Consider the following 19,202-nt stretch of genomic DNA (forward strand, 5'->3'; position numbering starts at 1 on the left):
TGAACTCGAAAGAACAGTTCTAAATTTATACAGGATTATAGATTTATGTTGTCAGGCTTTATCAATTCCATTTACAAAACTCAATTAATTCTTACCGTGATTTAAAACTAACATTATACACACGTGGGAAGGCTCCAACACGTCTATCACAATACAAAGCCGGAAGGCAAGAACCTAGTCTAGGCAGAATGCTCTCATCTGAATAAAATCCTAGATACAGCACCACTGCAACAACGAGAAAGGCAAAAGTTTTATATTGAATGTTAAAAAATGGATATCAATGACGGCATTGTCACTGACACAAATTGGATTTGAGACTGAAGCGAAGCACGTTCCATTCCTCCCAAGCCACTGCATTATATCTGGAGATCATCGATGGAGAGTTCATGTGCTGTCAACATCTTCAATTTCTGCAATCAAATACAACTTTTAAGGCATGGTTAATAAGAGGAGGAGGGAGTGATGGAACTGCTAAACCAAAGTTGGAATTGAAATAAATCACCGTAATAAATTGTGGAGGATCATCAAGACTTGATGAGCCTAGAACAACTTCCCTCTTCAATTTAGTTGTAAGCTTGTGGCAAACCCTAAGCTGACAATGAGTATGTTTTATGAGTACCAATAAGCCGGAAAAGCAGCAATCATAACTGTGTAGAATGGAAACAGGTTTCATACCTCAGATCTAGTAGCTCCACCAACAATAAATACAAATATCCGCTGGCCCATCTTCTTAAAATCACTAGATGTGTGTCTTAGCATCGAATCACTATAGACCAGGAGGAAAACTAACATTACAATTACGAAAAAGTATAAAACAATAGTGGAGGAGAAACAAACTTCTCCTAGTTTGTTTCAATGCAAAACATATTCTTAGTTTAAAGGATTTTAACAAAAATCTAATTTAGGAAAAATGATTGGTTTATTTTTAGTTTTTTTTCTTGAAACTCAAATAATTTTCTAGTCACTTAAAAAATCTCTATGCTAAAACTAACAAGAACCAAAAAGTTGTGGTAGGTAGTGGTGGTTGTGGACACGGAGGTAGAAGATGTTGGGGGGGGGGGGGGGGGGGGGGGGGGGGGGTTGGTACTTGGGCTGAGCGGACCATTTTACCCATAAAAAAATACCAATGAGAAGTGCAGGGTGCGAATAATGGTGACCCTGCCAGAGAGGCGAGTAGGTAGCATTGGTTGCGGTGGCAGTAGCAGTGGTGGTAGATGTGGGGTGAGCGGGAAGAAAGTGGTGGTGATGGTAATGATGCTAAGAAGTAGGGGGCAGGAGAGAGGGGGAGCGAGGCAGTGGTGGCCGTGTGAAGGAGGATGGAGAGAGTAGGTTTTGTTTGGGGAAGAAATGAGTGGATGGGGGAGCAAGGTGGTGGTTAGTGGGGTGAGCAAGTTACACAGGGGTGGTTGGGTGGTGGTAGTGATAGCACGGAAGAGCGGATAGGAGAAGGGATGGTGACAGCACAGAGTGAGGGGGTGAGGGAAGTATGGTGGTGGGAAGGGGGCACGTGCTTGATCTAGAAAATGGCTTATGTTCAGCAGGAGTAAGCCATTTTTTTCTGAAGGGCAATTTTCTGTGGATCATGAAACATCTCTCTTTAACTAAATAATTTTCAATGGATCAATTTTTGGTAAACAAGCAACAAACAGAAGAAAACCAATTGGATATTAAAAAAAAAAAAAATTGTACTCAGTTAATGCAGAAATTTTTTGAGTTGAATGGACTACTAGGATCCACGTGAGGAAAGAATAACATTAGCACCTTGAATACCCATCATCAGAGTTCCGAGGCCGAGCCCACGTAGGTGTCCGCCTTGATCTAAGTGAATGAGCAGCTGGAGCTTGATTTACTGCTGCAGTGTGAGACATCCCGTGAAAAGTTTGACTTGGGTCATTCAAACATGGATAATCATCTTTTGGGAGTTCACCTTTGCTAAGTTTTTCAATAAGTTCCTGGAAGATGTCCAAAATTTCTGTCAAGTTCCTTGTGGCTTTAATGAGAGCCACAAATTTACAGGATGATTAATCCATCACAAAATGAAAGTGTCAACAAGATGCTAGTCACTTAGGCCCACCATTGGTTCCTCCCAAGGGCCCTTCATCGTTGGGCATGCATCTATAAGCAATTGGGGGGCTGCTGAGATAATCCCCAATTAGCAAAATATGGATAAGACACATGAATGTCAACTAATATGATTGTTAAATCTGGTATTAATCACTAACAAAGGAGAGTTAACCTTATGCCCTCAAGGAGAGTCAGCTTAAGGATTTCACACTTCATCAACGGGAGCCAATAAGAAATTCATTGTTATTAAGTAACTCCAACACTGAAACACATTTCCGGTGGATGGGGTTATGTATCTAGGGTTAACTCCCTAAGGGTGTGTCCGAAGGTTTCTACTCTGCTGAGATTCCATTTTTATAGTAATAAAAAAATAAATAAATATAGATAGAAGCCATTGTTAGGAGCCAACCATTTTGCATCATCTAGACCACACATCACCCAAGTCTAAAATAAAAAAGTAGAGAACTAAAAGCAGCCATGTAGTGAGTGCAAAGTGTGCACTGCTACAGTGGCTTCTCTCTAGCATTACTCTAAAAAAAAAGGCTCCAACACTATGGAGGCATGGTCATTAAAGTAGGCCTCAAGCAACTAGATAAATTTGCTTTCCATTGTCTCCAGAAAAACAGAAACATAAAAGAAGTTCTAGATTGGCATGGCAAAAGGAACTCATAAACATAAAAATGTTTTTTAGCTTTTATTTGAAGTTGAGAAGCTTCAACAGCAATTAAACTTTGGCTTCGATCAGCCCAGAACAGATACATATTGGAAAACCATCAGGAAAAGGTTTGAAACATTAGAAACACAAACGCTAAGAACACTGATTACAACCTAATTACAAGCAATATATATAGTTATCAGTAAATGATCATGATGGAGGTCATAGGCTCAAGTGCATTAGAAGTAAAATGTGGAGGCAAATAGGAAAGCTTGCAAAAACCAAACCTAACAAAGGTACTTCAAGTTCATATTTCCAATGATCTGTATAACGTGAATGACTCGGTCTTTACTGTACCTCAATCATTGGATAAAATCGTGATAGCTGCCACGTTTCTTCTTCGCCAGTACGCTCTTTCCTAGCTGCACGCTTCTTCTGAAAGTGGCATAGTTTCTTTTAGACATTAAACAACAATCAAGCCACATGCACAACTAAAATAAGGCATTTACCTTGTGAATATCAAACTTCAAAGAGAAAGCTCCAGTTGAGCTCTTTTTGGTATCTGATAACCCCCCCAGTAACCTCAAGTTATAAACAGCATTCATATCCTCAGGTGGTAACTTTGCTAACTGAAACGAGTTACAAATATAAATTTACAAATGGCATGCATTAAAAGCATCGGCAAAACCGATAATAAAATCACTGACTGCAAAGAGTAATAATACATTGCAGTTCAGTTACCAACCTTCATTATGTTTAGACCCTTTTCACCCTCAAACTTCTCAGGATAAATGGCTACAAGAATCATTAACAACCGCAACTTATTTTCACGGGTTGTATCCTGCAAAAAAAGTTGTACTTCATTTTAAAATACATATACACAAGGAGTAAGGTACATCCATTTTTTCATTACAATTGTAAGCTATAACCATTTATTGTACAATTGCAAACCTCTTTTGTGGTCAAGAATTTGATAACATCCTTCATTCCGGCATCTCCAAAAACCAGATCCTGCTCCAGCTGCCCAAGCTCCCGAAGCCCAGATTCCCTGATAGTCCTGTTAATTTTTCCTGCAATCTAGATAATAAAACCAAATCTACGTGAAACCATGGCTCCTGTATGCAAAAGTAAACACCTACAAAACATTTAAATCATTGGAGGTACATTTACTTAAAATGTGCATAAATGCACAAGTTACTCCATTCTTCATGCAAGACAAAAATCTTATTCGATGTTAGGGACCCCAAACATAGAACAATTTCCGTAGGATGATGGGGAACTGTTGACCACAAGGAAATGCCCTTGAATTTATTAAAGTTACAAAGGTGCATAAAAAAATCCTGACAGGAGAGATTTTACAAAAGAAAAAGGTAACTATTATATATATTAATGAGATCGAGGACATGATAAAGTAATAAATGGTGTGCGAACAAAAAAATAAAATTAAAAGTTTCTTTCTAGTCACAAGATGCATGATTCAGGGATCAGCTTTGTTTTGGGCTGGTGCAAAGAAGTTTTTTTTTTTTTTTTTTTTTTTTTTTTTTTTTTTTTTTTTTGTTTTGTTTTGTTTTGGGTTGGTCAGGGTATAATCACAGAATATCTGATGAATGTTGGCATGCGGATGCAATGTTAGTGAGTTAAAGTGAAATGATAGGAATGAAAAATGACAGAAAGACATCTGCAATGGTTGTACTTGGTAATGGGCAAACGAATGATTTTTAACTCAAGCTCAAGCACTGCTCAGGAAGACCAGAAAATGAACAAGGTTCAAGGCAAGGACAAGAAAAGCAAAAGAATTGATAGCCAACCTATCATAAGTATAAAGGAAGTATACAAAAGAAAACAGAACCTATCATAACTAGGGATGGCATAAAGAGGCCTTTAAACTTGTGCATGAGACACTCAGAGGGCCGTTTCCAATAAATTCAAAAAAGCATAAAAAGAGATGCCACACTTCATCATGTTGCATTGTTGTGACCAAACTTTTCACAGAAGGTGAAACTACCTAATATTACAAAACTGTAATAAACAAGACACAAACCTCTACATGGAGCGAGAGCTTGTCAATTTGTTCACTATACTGTGGTAATGCTTGAACCATCTTCTGCAATTCCCGTGTAGACAGTTCACCTCCATCCCTATACAAAACATGAGCTTTATGGTGAAAAATCATGATGTCATTATAACAGACTGCATATACTCAAAGATTGAATAGGAGTTACAAAACACAAAGATCATACTGGCCATCTTTGTATGAGCGCTAACATGGAAACAAGACAAGTTCAACAACGAAATAGTTTACCGTCTTACAATGTCAAAGGACCTAATTGTCAAAAGACAGGCAGGAAAACACTACAAGCAAATAATACTGTCAAACCCAGGATGTCTGAGTCTAGTCGTTGCTAGACTAATATATAGACAAGGAACGATGACTAATTCTTTTTTTGATAATTAATAAGAGATTTTATTACCAAGAATAGGCACAACTCAAGTACACAGGAAGTATACAAAGGAAATACCTACTACATTCTAGAAGCAGGAAAAAAACCAATACACATTATCATCATTCCTTACAAAAATCCTAGCCCACATATTTCAGCCTAAGCAACATAAATGCCAAATAAAAATATTCTCAAATCTTCCAACTTATTTTCTCTCTTTTCCCATTGCCGGCAAGGGTAGAAAGAAGAATTGAGAGTTTGTATCGGAATTTCTAGTGGGGTGGTAAAGGAGAAGAAAGTTTCATTTAGTTAGTTCGAACAAGGTTTGTCAACCAATTTCTTGTGGTGGTTTGGGGATAAAAAATTTGAGGTTGTTTAATAACGCACTACTAGGGAAATGGCTTTGGAGATATCATATGGAGAGAAAAACCTTAAAACGTTGTTGATGTTAAATATGGAAGTTTGTGTGTGTGTGTGTGCGGGGGGGGGGGGGGGGGGGGGGGGGGGTGGGGGTGGGGGGGGTGTTGTGGGGGAGGGGTTGGTGCTCAAAAGAAATACGAGGTGCATATGGGGTGAGTTTGCGGAAGTTCATTCGAAAAGGTTGGGGGGGAATTCTCTAATCATATTAAATTGAAGGTGGGAGATGGGAAGAGGATTCTATTTTGGCATGACATTTGGTGTGTGGATTCTACGCTTAAGTTGGATTTTCCCTATCTCTTTTGGATTGCTAGGGATCAAGATGTAGCTGCGGAACATTCTTTTTATAGTATTGATAATAATATTCAGTGGAATGTTGACTTTGTTAGAAATGCCATTGATTGGGAAATGAATGATGTTACTGCTTTTTTGGGGAGACTTTATAGTTCAAAGGTGATGCCAGGAAGAGAGGATAGTATGTTGTGGGTTCATGCAAGAAATTCCAAGTTCTCCATTTCTTCTTTTTACAGAATTTTAACTTGTAACAGGAGCTGTGAGTTTCCTTGGAAAAATATTTGGAGAGTGGAGGTACCTACCAAGGTGGCTTTTTCAGTTGGGTGGGGTATCTCTTGGCAAAGTGTTGACGACTGATAATCTTAGGAGGAGAGATGTGTGCATAGCTGATTGGTGTGTCATGTGCAAGAAGGATGGAGAATCTGTTAATCATCTCTTTCTTCACTGTCAAGTGGCCTTGTCTTTGTGGAATGAGGTTTTTAATCGGACAGGTTTGCTTTGGGTGATGCCAAAGGATGTAGTGGATCTATATGCAGGTTGGTATGGATTAAAGGGAAGAAAGAATGCTGCTGATAATGATTCCTTCTTGTTTGATGTAGTGTCTATGGATTGAAAGGAATGGGAGATGCTTTGAAGACAAAGAACGATCGATGGGAGAACTTAGGGATTTTTTTCTTTAGTACTTTGTGTTTATGGGCTAAAACTCTTGTAATGGATGATGTTAACTTTCTAAATTTGTATTAGCTTTTCTTTTGTTTTTAGAGAGATGTAGGTATTTCCTTTGTATACGTCCTGTGTACTTGGGCTTTGCCTATTCTTGGGAATAAAGTTTCTTATTAATTATAAAAATATATATATATATATTCTCACCTTTTCCTCATTAACACTCATAATAAGTAATCTTCACTCACATTTGTTAACTTCACTATCAAGGATAAAGATACAAGGAGTGCAAAACAAAACTACTCCCTCTATCCCAAAATGACTGTTTTGGTTCCAAAGACATGACTGTTGTGGAATGAAGAAGAAGTACAATAATCTTCCTATAATGCCCTTCATAATTTTCAATGTGGGCACTCCTTCCATTGAGAATTTGAGATGCTATCTATCAATACAGCATAAAGGGGTAAAGGTTTAAAAAGCTTTGACACCTTGAAAGTGTCATAATTTTTGGATGCCCCATGGAAGAAATATTTAACAAGAAAAATTTACATCAACCTTGAACCATGTTGGATTTGTGCAGCTTTATTCTTTGAAATGAAGTTGGTCATCTTCTCATGCAACCGTTCACTGGCCTGAGAAGATCATTGATTCAAACTCATTGATATAACTCAATTTATATTTATCTATACAAGGAAAAAAGGAATTATAAACATGGGAAATACATCTGCTATATGTGTGTGCCGAAGCTCAAGCCAGACGGGATCATGATCCTCCAAAAGAACCTCTTTTTTCTCAGGTGGACCACTGGTTTTGCTAGGAACCTGAACAATACAATCAATTGACGTACAGTATCCAAAAGGCACTGCAAATAATTGAAAGGATTTATATAAAATTTAAAATAGAGAACTTACCTCGTGCACATATTTATTTCCCTCCAAATTCAGTAAATCGTGACACATGGCATCATATGTCCATTCATGTATGATAGGAGCAATCTAGAAATTTAAACGATGAATATTGTAAACAATATAAACAATGTTTACAGTAAGAAAATTATAAATTCATAACAAACACATGCACCTAAAAACCTGATCTACAGATCTGTCGAGGATGAGCAACTCGCATGTTTCTGACTTAGGGAAGTTAGGAAGTGATTTATATTTCATAATACCGTCCCAAACACCAGCAGCAAGCTTTGTCGGAATTAGATCACGGAAAGTTGTCATTGTAGTTGCATCAAGGGACTTGGCAGCACGATAACGCACGTAAGGAAATTCCTGATAGAATTAAAGATAAGCGTGCTTCAGAAAACTTTTAATATAATACAAATCAAATTCAGAAGTAAAAAAAATGTAAATACCCTTAACGAAGCAAAAACTGTAGCAATGCGGTTAGCCATCACATTCAAGCAGGCTACACCTTTGCGACAATCCTCATCATCTCCAAAAAGTTCCTCTAAAGCCCTTTCATTATTGGTGATAAAACCCTATACCAAGAATATAACAAACAAGAAGTGACAATAATAAGACTTTATCATGATTGGCACACAACAGTATAATTTTGAATGGAACACAATTCATCAGCAGCAATGGTTTGTAAAACTCACCAAAATTATGATGAAAAGATAGGAGAATCATCTATATGAATATAAAAGCATATCGTCTACACTAAATGCACACTATCTATATTATGAATATGGTATTAAACAAGTTGACTGGAAGTAGCATCAGATACCTGACTATCAATAGCAAAGTACTCCAAATTCATCTGCATTTATCACCCAAAGGAGGAATATGTCACTATCTACTTATTAAGAATCCAAACACCAATGGAGGAAAAACAAGGGTGTAAATAGCTGCGGAAGGAGTATTTTCCAAACTGAGATAACTCTTACCTCTTTCAATGCAACTATACGAGGTAAAACAGTTGTATCCTTCTTAATGTGATTAACCAGTTCTCTTGAAATAGGTGAACTGAAGAAAACAAATACCCTTCACCAATACAAAGAAGATTAAAAAACCGCAACAAAATCAAAACTTCATATAGACAAAACAAGGAAACATAAAGATCTTTCACATACTTCCTGTACAAAGGCTTCCTTCCAGACATATCCGACAAGAACATTATAACGCTGCATATTAGAGAGAGAGAGAGATTAGAGAGGCCCCCATCTATGCCCTTGTATTATGAAACAAAACAGCCTTTTTTAATTCCCAACACCACACTTTTAAAAATAGATCAACAGAAAAACAAAAGAAAATAAGGCAATGAAGTCACCGGCATGAGATCAGAAGGGCAAAACCTCGCCATCAAAACTGGAAGAAAATAAAGACAAACTCTATATTGATTTTCACAACAGAACTGACTAATATGATGCAATTCTTTTTTAAAAAAGAAAAAAAGAAAGAAAGATATGGCCGTAAAAAATACACAAATGGAAACAAAGAGTTCCTCGACTGACAAGAAAACAAAATGTATGTAATTCTGCCCTTTTTAGCACTATGAGTACCTACAAACAGTAGAAACAGTTAACCAAAGGAGAACAATTACTTCTCTTTGGATGGTTGGATGAAGTATATAGCATCCATGGAGGGTAATGGCTGCCTTCGCCTGTATATGTCTTCAACCACTGTAGGAAAAATTGAAAACCTAATGACTTCAGGGCAACTAAACCAACTGATAAGATAAAAATAAAACATGTTACAATTACTTTTCATTTGTCTCATCACGTAAAAAAATCTTAAATGTAAAGCGAACAGCTGATTTTATTTATTTGATGTGTAGAACTTTATTAGAATAAATGACAGGCAACATAAAAAACTTCAATAAGGACTGCTACTACCTAGATAGATCCAATGAAAAGCATTACAAAAAGGGTTCTTTGATCAGTCTAAAGGAAGCTTAACCACAACTCCCCTACCATAGTGTCCACATTAGATATAGTGGCACCATCTTCCAGACCCTATTTATGTTCCAGCCTGGTTTACATCTCCAACAAAAAACTAGATTCTGTAACAGCCTTCCAGCTTAACCTAAAATCTTCTTCAAAAGCAGACAGTAGTCAATGGATCTTCCTAATGTATCAGCTTTCCAGGAAATGACAAACAGCCAGGTCAGGCCATAGGACTGCAAGGTTGGTCAAAAAACATTAGGCCCACCGGAACAGCTCCAAGTACTAAATGATGCGAATTGTTTCTTTTTAGATGACTAGAGAGACAAGAATTCCTTCTTATTCTTATTTGTTTGCGGGCTGTTGGGCAGGTTCAAGGGGGCAGCTAGAAGTAGATTTTGGCAAAAAAAAAAAAAATTACTGACTCCTGTTCTTTAGAGCTTCAAAATGCACAAAAATAATTGCCTTTACAATCAAAATTAAACTACTTCGTTATTAAAAAAAGGTAAAAAAAAAAATCTAAATTCAAGTTTTTAAATTAAGAAAATTTCTAGGGTTATCTTTTAAATAGAACAATGATTAAAATCCTAACCATACCACACAACAACAGATGCACTAATCTATCTATTTAACATATTTTTCTATAAAACACTTGTATAAATATATAGAATATTCACGAGAAGAAGGGTAGCAAGATCATAAGATTAATCATATTTTTTCTATCGGTAAAAAAGCATTTTATTGAGGAAAGAAATACGCGTAGCCCAAGTACATAGGACACATACAAGAGCAACACCGATGCATGATTGTCTAGAGGTACAAGAAAATCATGAATGTTGAAGATTTAATACCACAGGTAATTACCATCAGCCCCTCCCTTTGAGGAGACAACCATAAATCAAAATCAAAGGAATCATATTCATCCTATTGGAAATTCCACAATAAATTCTGCTTTTGTCACTCTTTGGTGTCATATTTTTTTCATAGCCAATTCTGAAACAAGATAAAGGAGGGTTGCAGTAGGTTCACAGACATTGTGAAATGGCTTGAATTATGTATTGTCAGCTAATACATACTCAGAGTGTAAAGGATCCATGGAGGCGACTCCAACTAGTTAGGATTTAGGTTAGGTTGAATTGATTTCAGTTGGAAATTCCAAATAAAAAATGCAGCATCGGAGGCATCAAAACCATCTAACAGAAATTGACAATGTGATACCTATTGATATGAACTAGCATGCAGCATCACATTCTACAGTCAACTAAATGTAGCTTGCCAGATAATTATGAGATGATAACATAGCAAGGACTGGGCAGAAAACAAAAATGAACATCACTGAGGGGGGAAAAAAAAGACCCTGTCAGAAAATTTCCCTATGATCCTTACATGAAACACCTTCGTCTGTGATATCAGCCATCTTGCACGAGTAAGACATTACCTTGACAGTTAGTTTGTCCATGATAAGTACCTAGAGGAAAGAGGTTCAAGGCCAGACATATTTAGAAATGAATTAATAGAAACAGAGGAATAAATAATAAGATCAGCAAATAAAAGTTCAACATGCATAGACAAGAAAGATAATGAACAAGAATATTAAGTTATGAGTAAAAAAGCAAATTCATATATCCTTATAAAGTGCACATGGATATAAAAAAGGCACATTAAATGCTCTCAAATAATATGCATGTGTAAATGTCCAGAAAACTACTACAAGCTACATATACCTTCCAAGTTGATTTTGAATCCCCTGTTTTGGCCGACTGAAGCATTTCATGCAATAATCCTACACATAAATAGGATTTGAATTAAAAACAAACCAACAGTATTAAATAATTACTGAGCGTTCAGTCAACGATTTGGCCCTGCCTAATCTCTAATGAACTTGGGAGACTGTCAGATAGTCAACCAATTCATGATAACAAAATAACTTAAGTTCTAAAAGAAACATAGACTATGTTGTGGATCATCACTGCAACAACATACAGGCATGCTCCAAATGAACATCTTTTTCTCTGATCTACATTTAGTTTCCAAGAAAAATTAATATGAGATTTAAGTTTCTGCAAAAGAAAAACTGTTACATAAAGCACAGTTGAGTGGACTTTGATTACTAGATTATACATCGTGTGAATCCAAGAATTAAAAACTTGGTTAATTTTCTTTTTGCTTGGTAACCACCATAGGACAAAGAGGATGTCAGGAAAATCATTGATCAAAGTCCCTAACAACTTTCACTGCCATTAACTTAAAAGAGTCAAAAAGGCATTACATCAGCAAGCAGATGCATCAAATACTTGAATAGAAAAAGAAAATAGAAAAAATAGTTTGTAGGAGATTATAGAAAATAGAATTTTATTCCCAAGTTACAATGAAGGAGAAAAAACACACGTTATCAAATTGGAAAAACAATAATACTAGATATTCGTGCATGAGAACAGTCAATTGATTGAAACTGGAGCAGAGAAATTTCAGCAAGAGGACCATCAGTTTATACAACTTGTAAGCACCATCATGGGAAGCTACAGAGCGCTCAAACTCCATTGATCCTTTTGGCCCCACAAAAGGATGGTATCATCAGTGGATGGAAGATGCAATTATTATCTTCTTCATACCAGCAAACATCTTCTTTTAGCCATATCATTGGTAGATGGTATGGTTCCTAAAACTCAAGTATGATAAAATGCACCATGCGAAGCAGATGGTTTACAGTCCCCATATATACACCCATATATACACCACTTTGATTTTCATCTTTGGGTGTCTCAGCCTTTAATTTTCATCTTTGAGTGTCTTGGAATTTAATGCTTCCATCATTCTGTCATCTCACTACTCAATTCTTGTTTCTAGTCCATCCACATCAGTCCAAACTTTGAATTCAACACTTGGGTTTTGTTAACTGAAATTTCATTTTATCTAAGAGAAAGTTTGCAGATGAATCCATCTTTTATGAGGAGTCACACTGCTACTGCTAGTCTGCTACACCTTTGTTTCAATTTCATTACATCAGTCCGCACTTCAAATTTAACACTTGAGAGTTTAGTGGCGAAACATTCATTCTAGCTGAAAGAAAGTTCACAAATGAACTTATCAAAAAAAAAAAAAAAAGTTCACAAATGAATACATACCTTCTCAGCGGGGTTACCACTATTCAAGGTTTAAGTTCCAAAGTCCCACCGCCCAACCATCACCACCATACTCATGGAACCACCAATAACCTAACCTATACAGGCTATACTCAATCTTTCCTTCCACCCAACACTTGAATTCTCTAGCTTGCTCGACCGTAACTACTCGAGCCGAAGTATTGTTCTTAAAAAACCAGTATGGCCGCTAAGACAGGCAGCATCATAAGGTTCAGACGGAAGTGAGCGTGGAAATACTGACACTTTCGTTTTATTACAAAATGCATTAACCATTGGAATACATAAATATGTAGTACTTGAGAACTTACATTTCCAACCACGAGTAATGCAAATAATCGACCAGAACATATTACTCCCACATCCAGATTTAACAAAAACATGTACGAAATCAACTAATAGTTTTACTAATGAATTCCTTGCCGAAACCAACCACTGCGAAAAAAATTATTAAATCGGAATGAAAGAGAGAGAGAGAAACAGTTCGTGGAGGGAGAGAAGATACTCACGGTCACGGCTGATTTGTCTGAAATTCTTGTACTCGCCGCCATGCGAAGATGAGTCAGAATCGGACATCGACATAGTCCTAGAAGCCTCTGATTCTCTCTCTTCTCCTTTGCTTCCAATTGATCACTCGGAAATCGAAATCGGGGAGGGACAGAGATCGTGAACTGGCCGAGGTCAGGGGCTAGAGAGAGAAGGGAAACTCGGACGAGAGAGAGAACGAGCGTGGCTTTTTTAATTCAATTAGCACATTATTAAAAGGGAAGCTACACTGGCTCCGGCTCCGGCTCTGATTTCTGCAACGCGAGATCTTAAAAAATTAGAATAACGTCCGGTTTGGATGGCATTATTGTTGTTCCATCACATCTCAAATATTTAAATATATTCTCTCTTTTCCTAAAACTCTATAAATATTTTAACTCAAATCATTTTACTACTATTTATAGATCATCACATCTCACTTTTCAAACCAGACATTGATATTATAAAGACTTTATTCTCAATTCGATATTTGCAGTTATAGAGTGCACAAGCGTCGCACATCCATTTTGTAAAAAAAAATAAGTAAATATGAGACTTATATAAAAAAATTATTTTTTAAATAGTAGATCTCACAAATTTTCAAAAGAAGTACGGCGTTTGCACAACTCATATTTAAATCTAACATTACTTTTACTTAAATGGTAAGACTTAGTTTGTAAGATTTAAATTTTCAAATTTATTTTCAAATCAAATTATGTCATATAAATATTTCACTAAGTATATACTTGGGATTACGGTAGGAAATATAAGTTATAATTTTAGGACTTATAACTTAAGTAATAAGTTTTACTATTAAAAAGTTATTTACTGTTTGACAACCATATGTTTGGTAAACATGTTACATTTGTTTGGAAACAAATTAAAAAACTATTTGTTGAGGTAGAAATGATAATTATTTGAATTTTTAAATATTATTATCATATCTTTAAAAATTTGAAAGTTGTAATTATCTAAAAGTTGTATGAGTACTTTCGTCCATTGATAATTTTTTTAGAATTCGAATTACGTTTTACATTATATAGAAAAGTACGTTTGAGAAAAATGATCGATACTCTTCCTCAAAAGTACTTTTTAACTTATTTAAAAATGTTTTAACATGTAATACCCAAACAATATAATTATTCTATTAAATAGTTTTTAGGGCTATTTAAATATTTTTTAAGACTCATACCGCTACTCCAAATAGACCCTGAGAGCATTTACATTTGGATGAACAAATTTTTTCCTAAATTTTAGCTCAAAATCATCTTTTCCCAAATTTTATTAATCTTTCTAAAACCTCCTGCATCTCACTTTATATTATATTAAAACAATATTATATATTATTTCTTTATTAGTTTTTCTACTCATTTAGTTGTCTTTGGAAAATACTTTAATCATAAAAGGATTACACAAAAGTAAATTCATAAACTGATGTGACTTGATGTAGTATATTAGATTGTAAAATTATTTTTATTATAAAATAAATTTAATGGATTCTATGAAATCACATCAATTTATAAATTTATTTTGTATAATCACGTTATATCTGTAGCAGTTATCTTTATCTTTCATGGAAAGAGAAGAAGATATTTTTTTAACTTTTTTTTTCGTATTTTCATAATTATTTAATTATTTATTGTACCCTTCTTTTCGATTTTTCATCGATTTTTCTTAAACTATTTATATCTCTAAGTGATAATATTTTTAAAATCAATGCTTTCGTAACAATAAATTATAATATTTAAAAATAATAATATTTTCATTAACGGTCAATTTAAAATTCCAATTATAACAAATATAAATATCAGAGAAAATATAGATGATTGAAAAAAAAATTATTTTATTGCTTAGAATTAAATATTTATAAAAAATAATTTAAGAATAAATAATAGCTCCACGTATTTATGGAGTCGCTGTTTAAATCTCAAAACCTTCCCCTAAAATACGTAGTCGGATGGAGATGAGCTTTTGTCAAAAAGTTTAAATATTTTACTAAAATTTAGGAAATTAAAAGCTTTAAGCAGCATCTGAAAGCAGATGCTCTAAATGTGTTATCCAAATCGACTTGTAAACATAATTTTTTTTAAAAAAAAAAAGGTATGAACTCTGTAAATTTAATTTAGAGCATGTTTGGAATTGAGTTTGAAAGTTTAGAAAATGCTTTTAATTATTTAAAAGCTCTTTTAGAGAAAAATGATATATTTAGAAAATTTATAAAAAGTGTTTTAATCATCTAAAAAAGTTGAAAGTCTACTTTTTAAAAAAATACCAAATGAAAGTTTTTATAGAAAAGTTCATGCAGATAACTATATATTTCTAAAAAATTAATGTAACTAACTTAAAAAAATATTTTAGATATATATTTATCAAACAGTAAACAACTTTTGAACTATAAAGTTTATTATTTAAGTTATAAGCTATAAACTCTAAAGCTATAAATTATATTTTCTACCACAATCACGAACATGCACTTAGTCCATACATTTTATTTTCTTAAAAATTTATATTCTCAAGTGAATCGATAAAGTACATATAATAAATTACTTATATTGCATAATTTAGTTTTAAAATTTAAATATTACAAATTAAAGTTGTGTTTGGATATTAAATTAGGTTGAATTGAGTTAAGATAAAAGTTAAATAAAATATTTTTAAAATATTATTTTTTAATATTATTATTATTTTAGAATTTGAAAATGTTGAATTATTTATTATATTTTGTGTTAAAATTTGAAAAAATTATAATAATTAAATAAGATGAGATAAGATAAATTTAAAATCCAAAATAACCCTAAATCAATGTAAATAATCCATTCTACTTCACAATAAAATAACTCTATTTTCTTTTTGGATAGCGACACAACCGTTAAGATTGTTAAGATGCAACTTGGTTTGAAAAGAATGCCGAAGTGAAGGTGACGTGGTGGGAAGCCGATGTTGAAGTTTGAACCGGCGAACGAAAAGTATTGACGATTGGACCGGACTTATTGAAGACGTCCAATGTGAACTTGGTCCCTTCCGAGTATGAACCCGTCTTCCTCACGAAAGTACGCTTTCCTTGTTATTTTATCATCGGTTGATGCGACATTTTAAACAACTTCTTATATTAATTATTATTTTTTAAATATAAAATGAAATAATATAATTCATTTGAATTATAAGACTCCGAATGAAAGACAACATTTATCACTTAAGTTATGTTTAGATAATAAAATGAAATGAAATGATTTTAGATAAAAGTTAAACAAAATATTGTTAGAATATTATTTTTTAATATTATTATTCTTTTAGAATTTGAAAAAGTTAAATCATTTATTATATTTTATGTGAGAATTTGAAAATATTGTAATGATGAGATGAGATAAAATATTTTCACTATCCAAATGAGACTTTATTGAAGTAAGGTCGCGTTTAGTTGCAAGACTCAGCTGAGTTTAACTGAATTCAATCTAATTTTAAAATGAATCTAACATCCAAACGCTCAATCTACAACTAACAAGCATGACGAGTGTGTCGACCATAATCTAAATCCGAAACTCTTATGCTATAAGCTATAGAAACTACAAAGTCTAGATGTACATATAAATTTAGTAAATGAGATCTTATATTTTGAAATTTTTAATATTTATTATAATTTTAAAGTAAGTGTCAATCGAAAATGTTAGGAATCCACTTTGAAATCATATTTTCCCTTCTCGTTTGACGTGGATCCTTCCACGTTGGCTTCTTTTATTTTTTTATTTTTTTCATGTTGACTAAAACACATTTCCTTCCCCAGCTTGGCATTCTCCTTCTCTGGTCCCCAGCCCCATCGAGTTCATCATTCTCAGCCTTTGCGAGTTCGTCCATTCCTAGTCTCCATCGAGTTCGTCTCCTATCTCCAACCCATCTCCGGCCACCCTCCATCTCCGACCCATCTCCCCTGCGAGTTCGTCCATTCTCAGCACAACAAAAACCATGTTCCCATTTCACCCATGGCTACAATAGCCGCTTCACTTTTCATTCTTTTAAAAAATGCTTGGAATCCCACATTGCCCACTTCTTTAAGAAATGCTCTTAAAAACTACTAGTACACCTTTTTTCACCTTGTGTTGCCATAGAAACCCAAGTATGTGTCACAAAAGAAAGACTTGCAATTGACATGACCATTACACACCCACCAGTTTCTAAAGCGAGAGCTATGGGGGATTTGAACTCAAGTGAAAGAGACAGAAGATTCATATGCTTGAAAAAATGGGGTTCTTACAGTACCACATCAACATTAAAGTTGAGTTTGACTTCTATGTTATCTAAGGCATAATCCTAAATTTGCTGCTGCCGAGTTCATTGACTTATCCCTGAACTAAGAGGATCGACCACGAAAAAACAAGAGTATCTTACTATCATTTATCTTTCCTGAGTAGATAAAGTCAGACATGTTGGATCAAATCAGTCAACAAAGTCTCTCATGTGGTGTTGTCTCAATCTCTAATATGGGGTTGATTACGTGATGGATTTCGAGCTGAAAAAACTCTGAAAATCTCAATGGCTGCAACTTTCTTGTCTCTTGAAGCAAAATTGAAATGAAAGATCAAGAGAATGAAAATAACTCAAGCATTATGCATTTTTCTCTCTCCCGACAAATTTAAAATAGGATAATAAATGAAGGCGAACTATTGTACAAAATGACATGGCAATATTGTCTACCTGTGTCCGAGAAAGCAAAAACTAAAGGTCAGTAAAATATCAAATCTAAGTCCAGGTCCTAAATTCAGTAGAACAATGAGATGTTGAAATATTTGGGAGTTTACAGCATGGTTCCAGAAGTTATTACTCAAAACACACCCATGAAAAAAAAATCAGGGGAGATGGAGGGTGGCCGGAATGGACGAACTCGCAGGGGAGATGTGGGGTGGCTGGAAATCATTTTACCTTGTGTTGGGAATGGACGAACTCGTAGGGGACATGGGTCGAAGATGGAGGGTGGCCGAAAATGAGGTCGGAGATGGAGGGGAGGGGAGACGAACTCGATGGGGCTGGAAATGGACAAACTCGTAGGGGCTGAGAATGACGAACTCGATGGGGCTGGAAATGGACAAACTCGCAGGGGCTGAGAATGACGAATTCGATGGGGTTAGGGAGAGGAGAATGCCAAGCTTGGGGGGGGGGGGGGGGGGGGGGGGAGATGGGGGAAATGAGCCAACGTGAGAAAAAAACAAATTAAAAGAAGCCAACGTGGATAACCCACGTCAAATGGGAAGAGAAAACGGGATCCCACAGCGGGATCTCTAGCATTTTCTCAATCTTAATGTTTTGAAATGATTTTAGAGTACAAATGTAGATATGAATTAGACTTGGTATTGAATCATTACACATGATTGGTTAACCTTTTCAAATCTTTCACCTATTTCTCATTGGTTCTTGTAAGATTTGGACAAAAGATGGTCGATGTCCATTTAAGTTTAGATAGTGAAAATATTTGAGAAATGTTGAGAATATTTGTGAATAGTAATAAAAAAATAATGAAAAAGTAATAATAGAATATTGAATAATAATAAAAAATAAGTGAAAAGTAATGAATAGTAAAAAAAATATGTAAAAAATAATAATAAAATAAAAAATAATAATAAGAGTATTTGAAATATTCTGTTTAGAAAACCGGGCAGGGTTGGGAAGGCTATGCGGAGGTATAGCGTTATTGAAATGGTCCCATATGTCATACGATGGCTAAGCCCAAATTAAGCCTGGCCTTGCCCAATATAGTTTCTAATATCTCATTTTCTTTAGCACCTAATAGGGTTTCTTAATTTGAAAATAAAATAACTAAAAAAGCTATATTTATATGTAAGTAGAGGATACACCCTGTCATGTCTAATACGCGGGATTGAAAAAATTCAAAAATTCAAGCCAAAAAAATAAAAAATAAAAAAATCTAAATTTTAACGTTTAACGATGATCATATATTTATGAGAAGTGATATTTACAGTCATAGAGTGCTAAGTGCCGTACACTTATTTTGAAAAAAAGAAGTAAATATAAGATTCACATGAAAAATTAATTTTTTAACGGTAGACATCACTCTTTTTAAAAAAGAGTGCATAACGTTTGTATAATCTATAACTATAGCTAGT

General features: G+C 34.6%; 1 protein-coding gene across 1 annotated transcript; it reads right to left on the reverse strand.

Moving 5' to 3' along the window:
• Positions 1 to 15: 15 nt before the first annotated feature.
• On the reverse strand, positions 16 to 13,397 carry LOC121234957 (SNARE-interacting protein KEULE-like). Its single transcript, XM_041131115.1, has 21 exons — positions 13,074 to 13,397; positions 11,149 to 11,207; positions 10,811 to 10,892; positions 9,085 to 9,163; positions 8,615 to 8,665; positions 8,429 to 8,525; positions 8,269 to 8,301; positions 7,895 to 8,020; positions 7,623 to 7,811; positions 7,446 to 7,529; positions 7,257 to 7,355; positions 7,090 to 7,166; positions 4,761 to 4,857; positions 3,671 to 3,796; positions 3,465 to 3,560; positions 3,229 to 3,348; positions 3,077 to 3,154; positions 1,762 to 1,952; positions 676 to 766; positions 503 to 592; positions 16 to 410 (listed from the first exon to the last, which is right to left on the reverse strand). The coding sequence occupies exons 1-21, from the start codon at positions 13,144 to 13,146 to the stop codon at positions 357 to 359; spliced, it is 1,992 nt and encodes a 663-aa protein (XP_040987049.1). The 5' UTR covers positions 13,147 to 13,397; the 3' UTR covers positions 16 to 356.
• Between the last annotated feature and the right edge of the window lie 5,805 nt (positions 13,398 to 19,202).

Source organism: Juglans microcarpa x Juglans regia, chromosome 6D, assembly GCF_004785595.1.
Source record: "Juglans microcarpa x Juglans regia isolate MS1-56 chromosome 6D, Jm3101_v1.0, whole genome shotgun sequence".
Taxonomy (NCBI): Eukaryota; Viridiplantae; Streptophyta; class Magnoliopsida; order Fagales; family Juglandaceae; genus Juglans; species Juglans microcarpa x Juglans regia.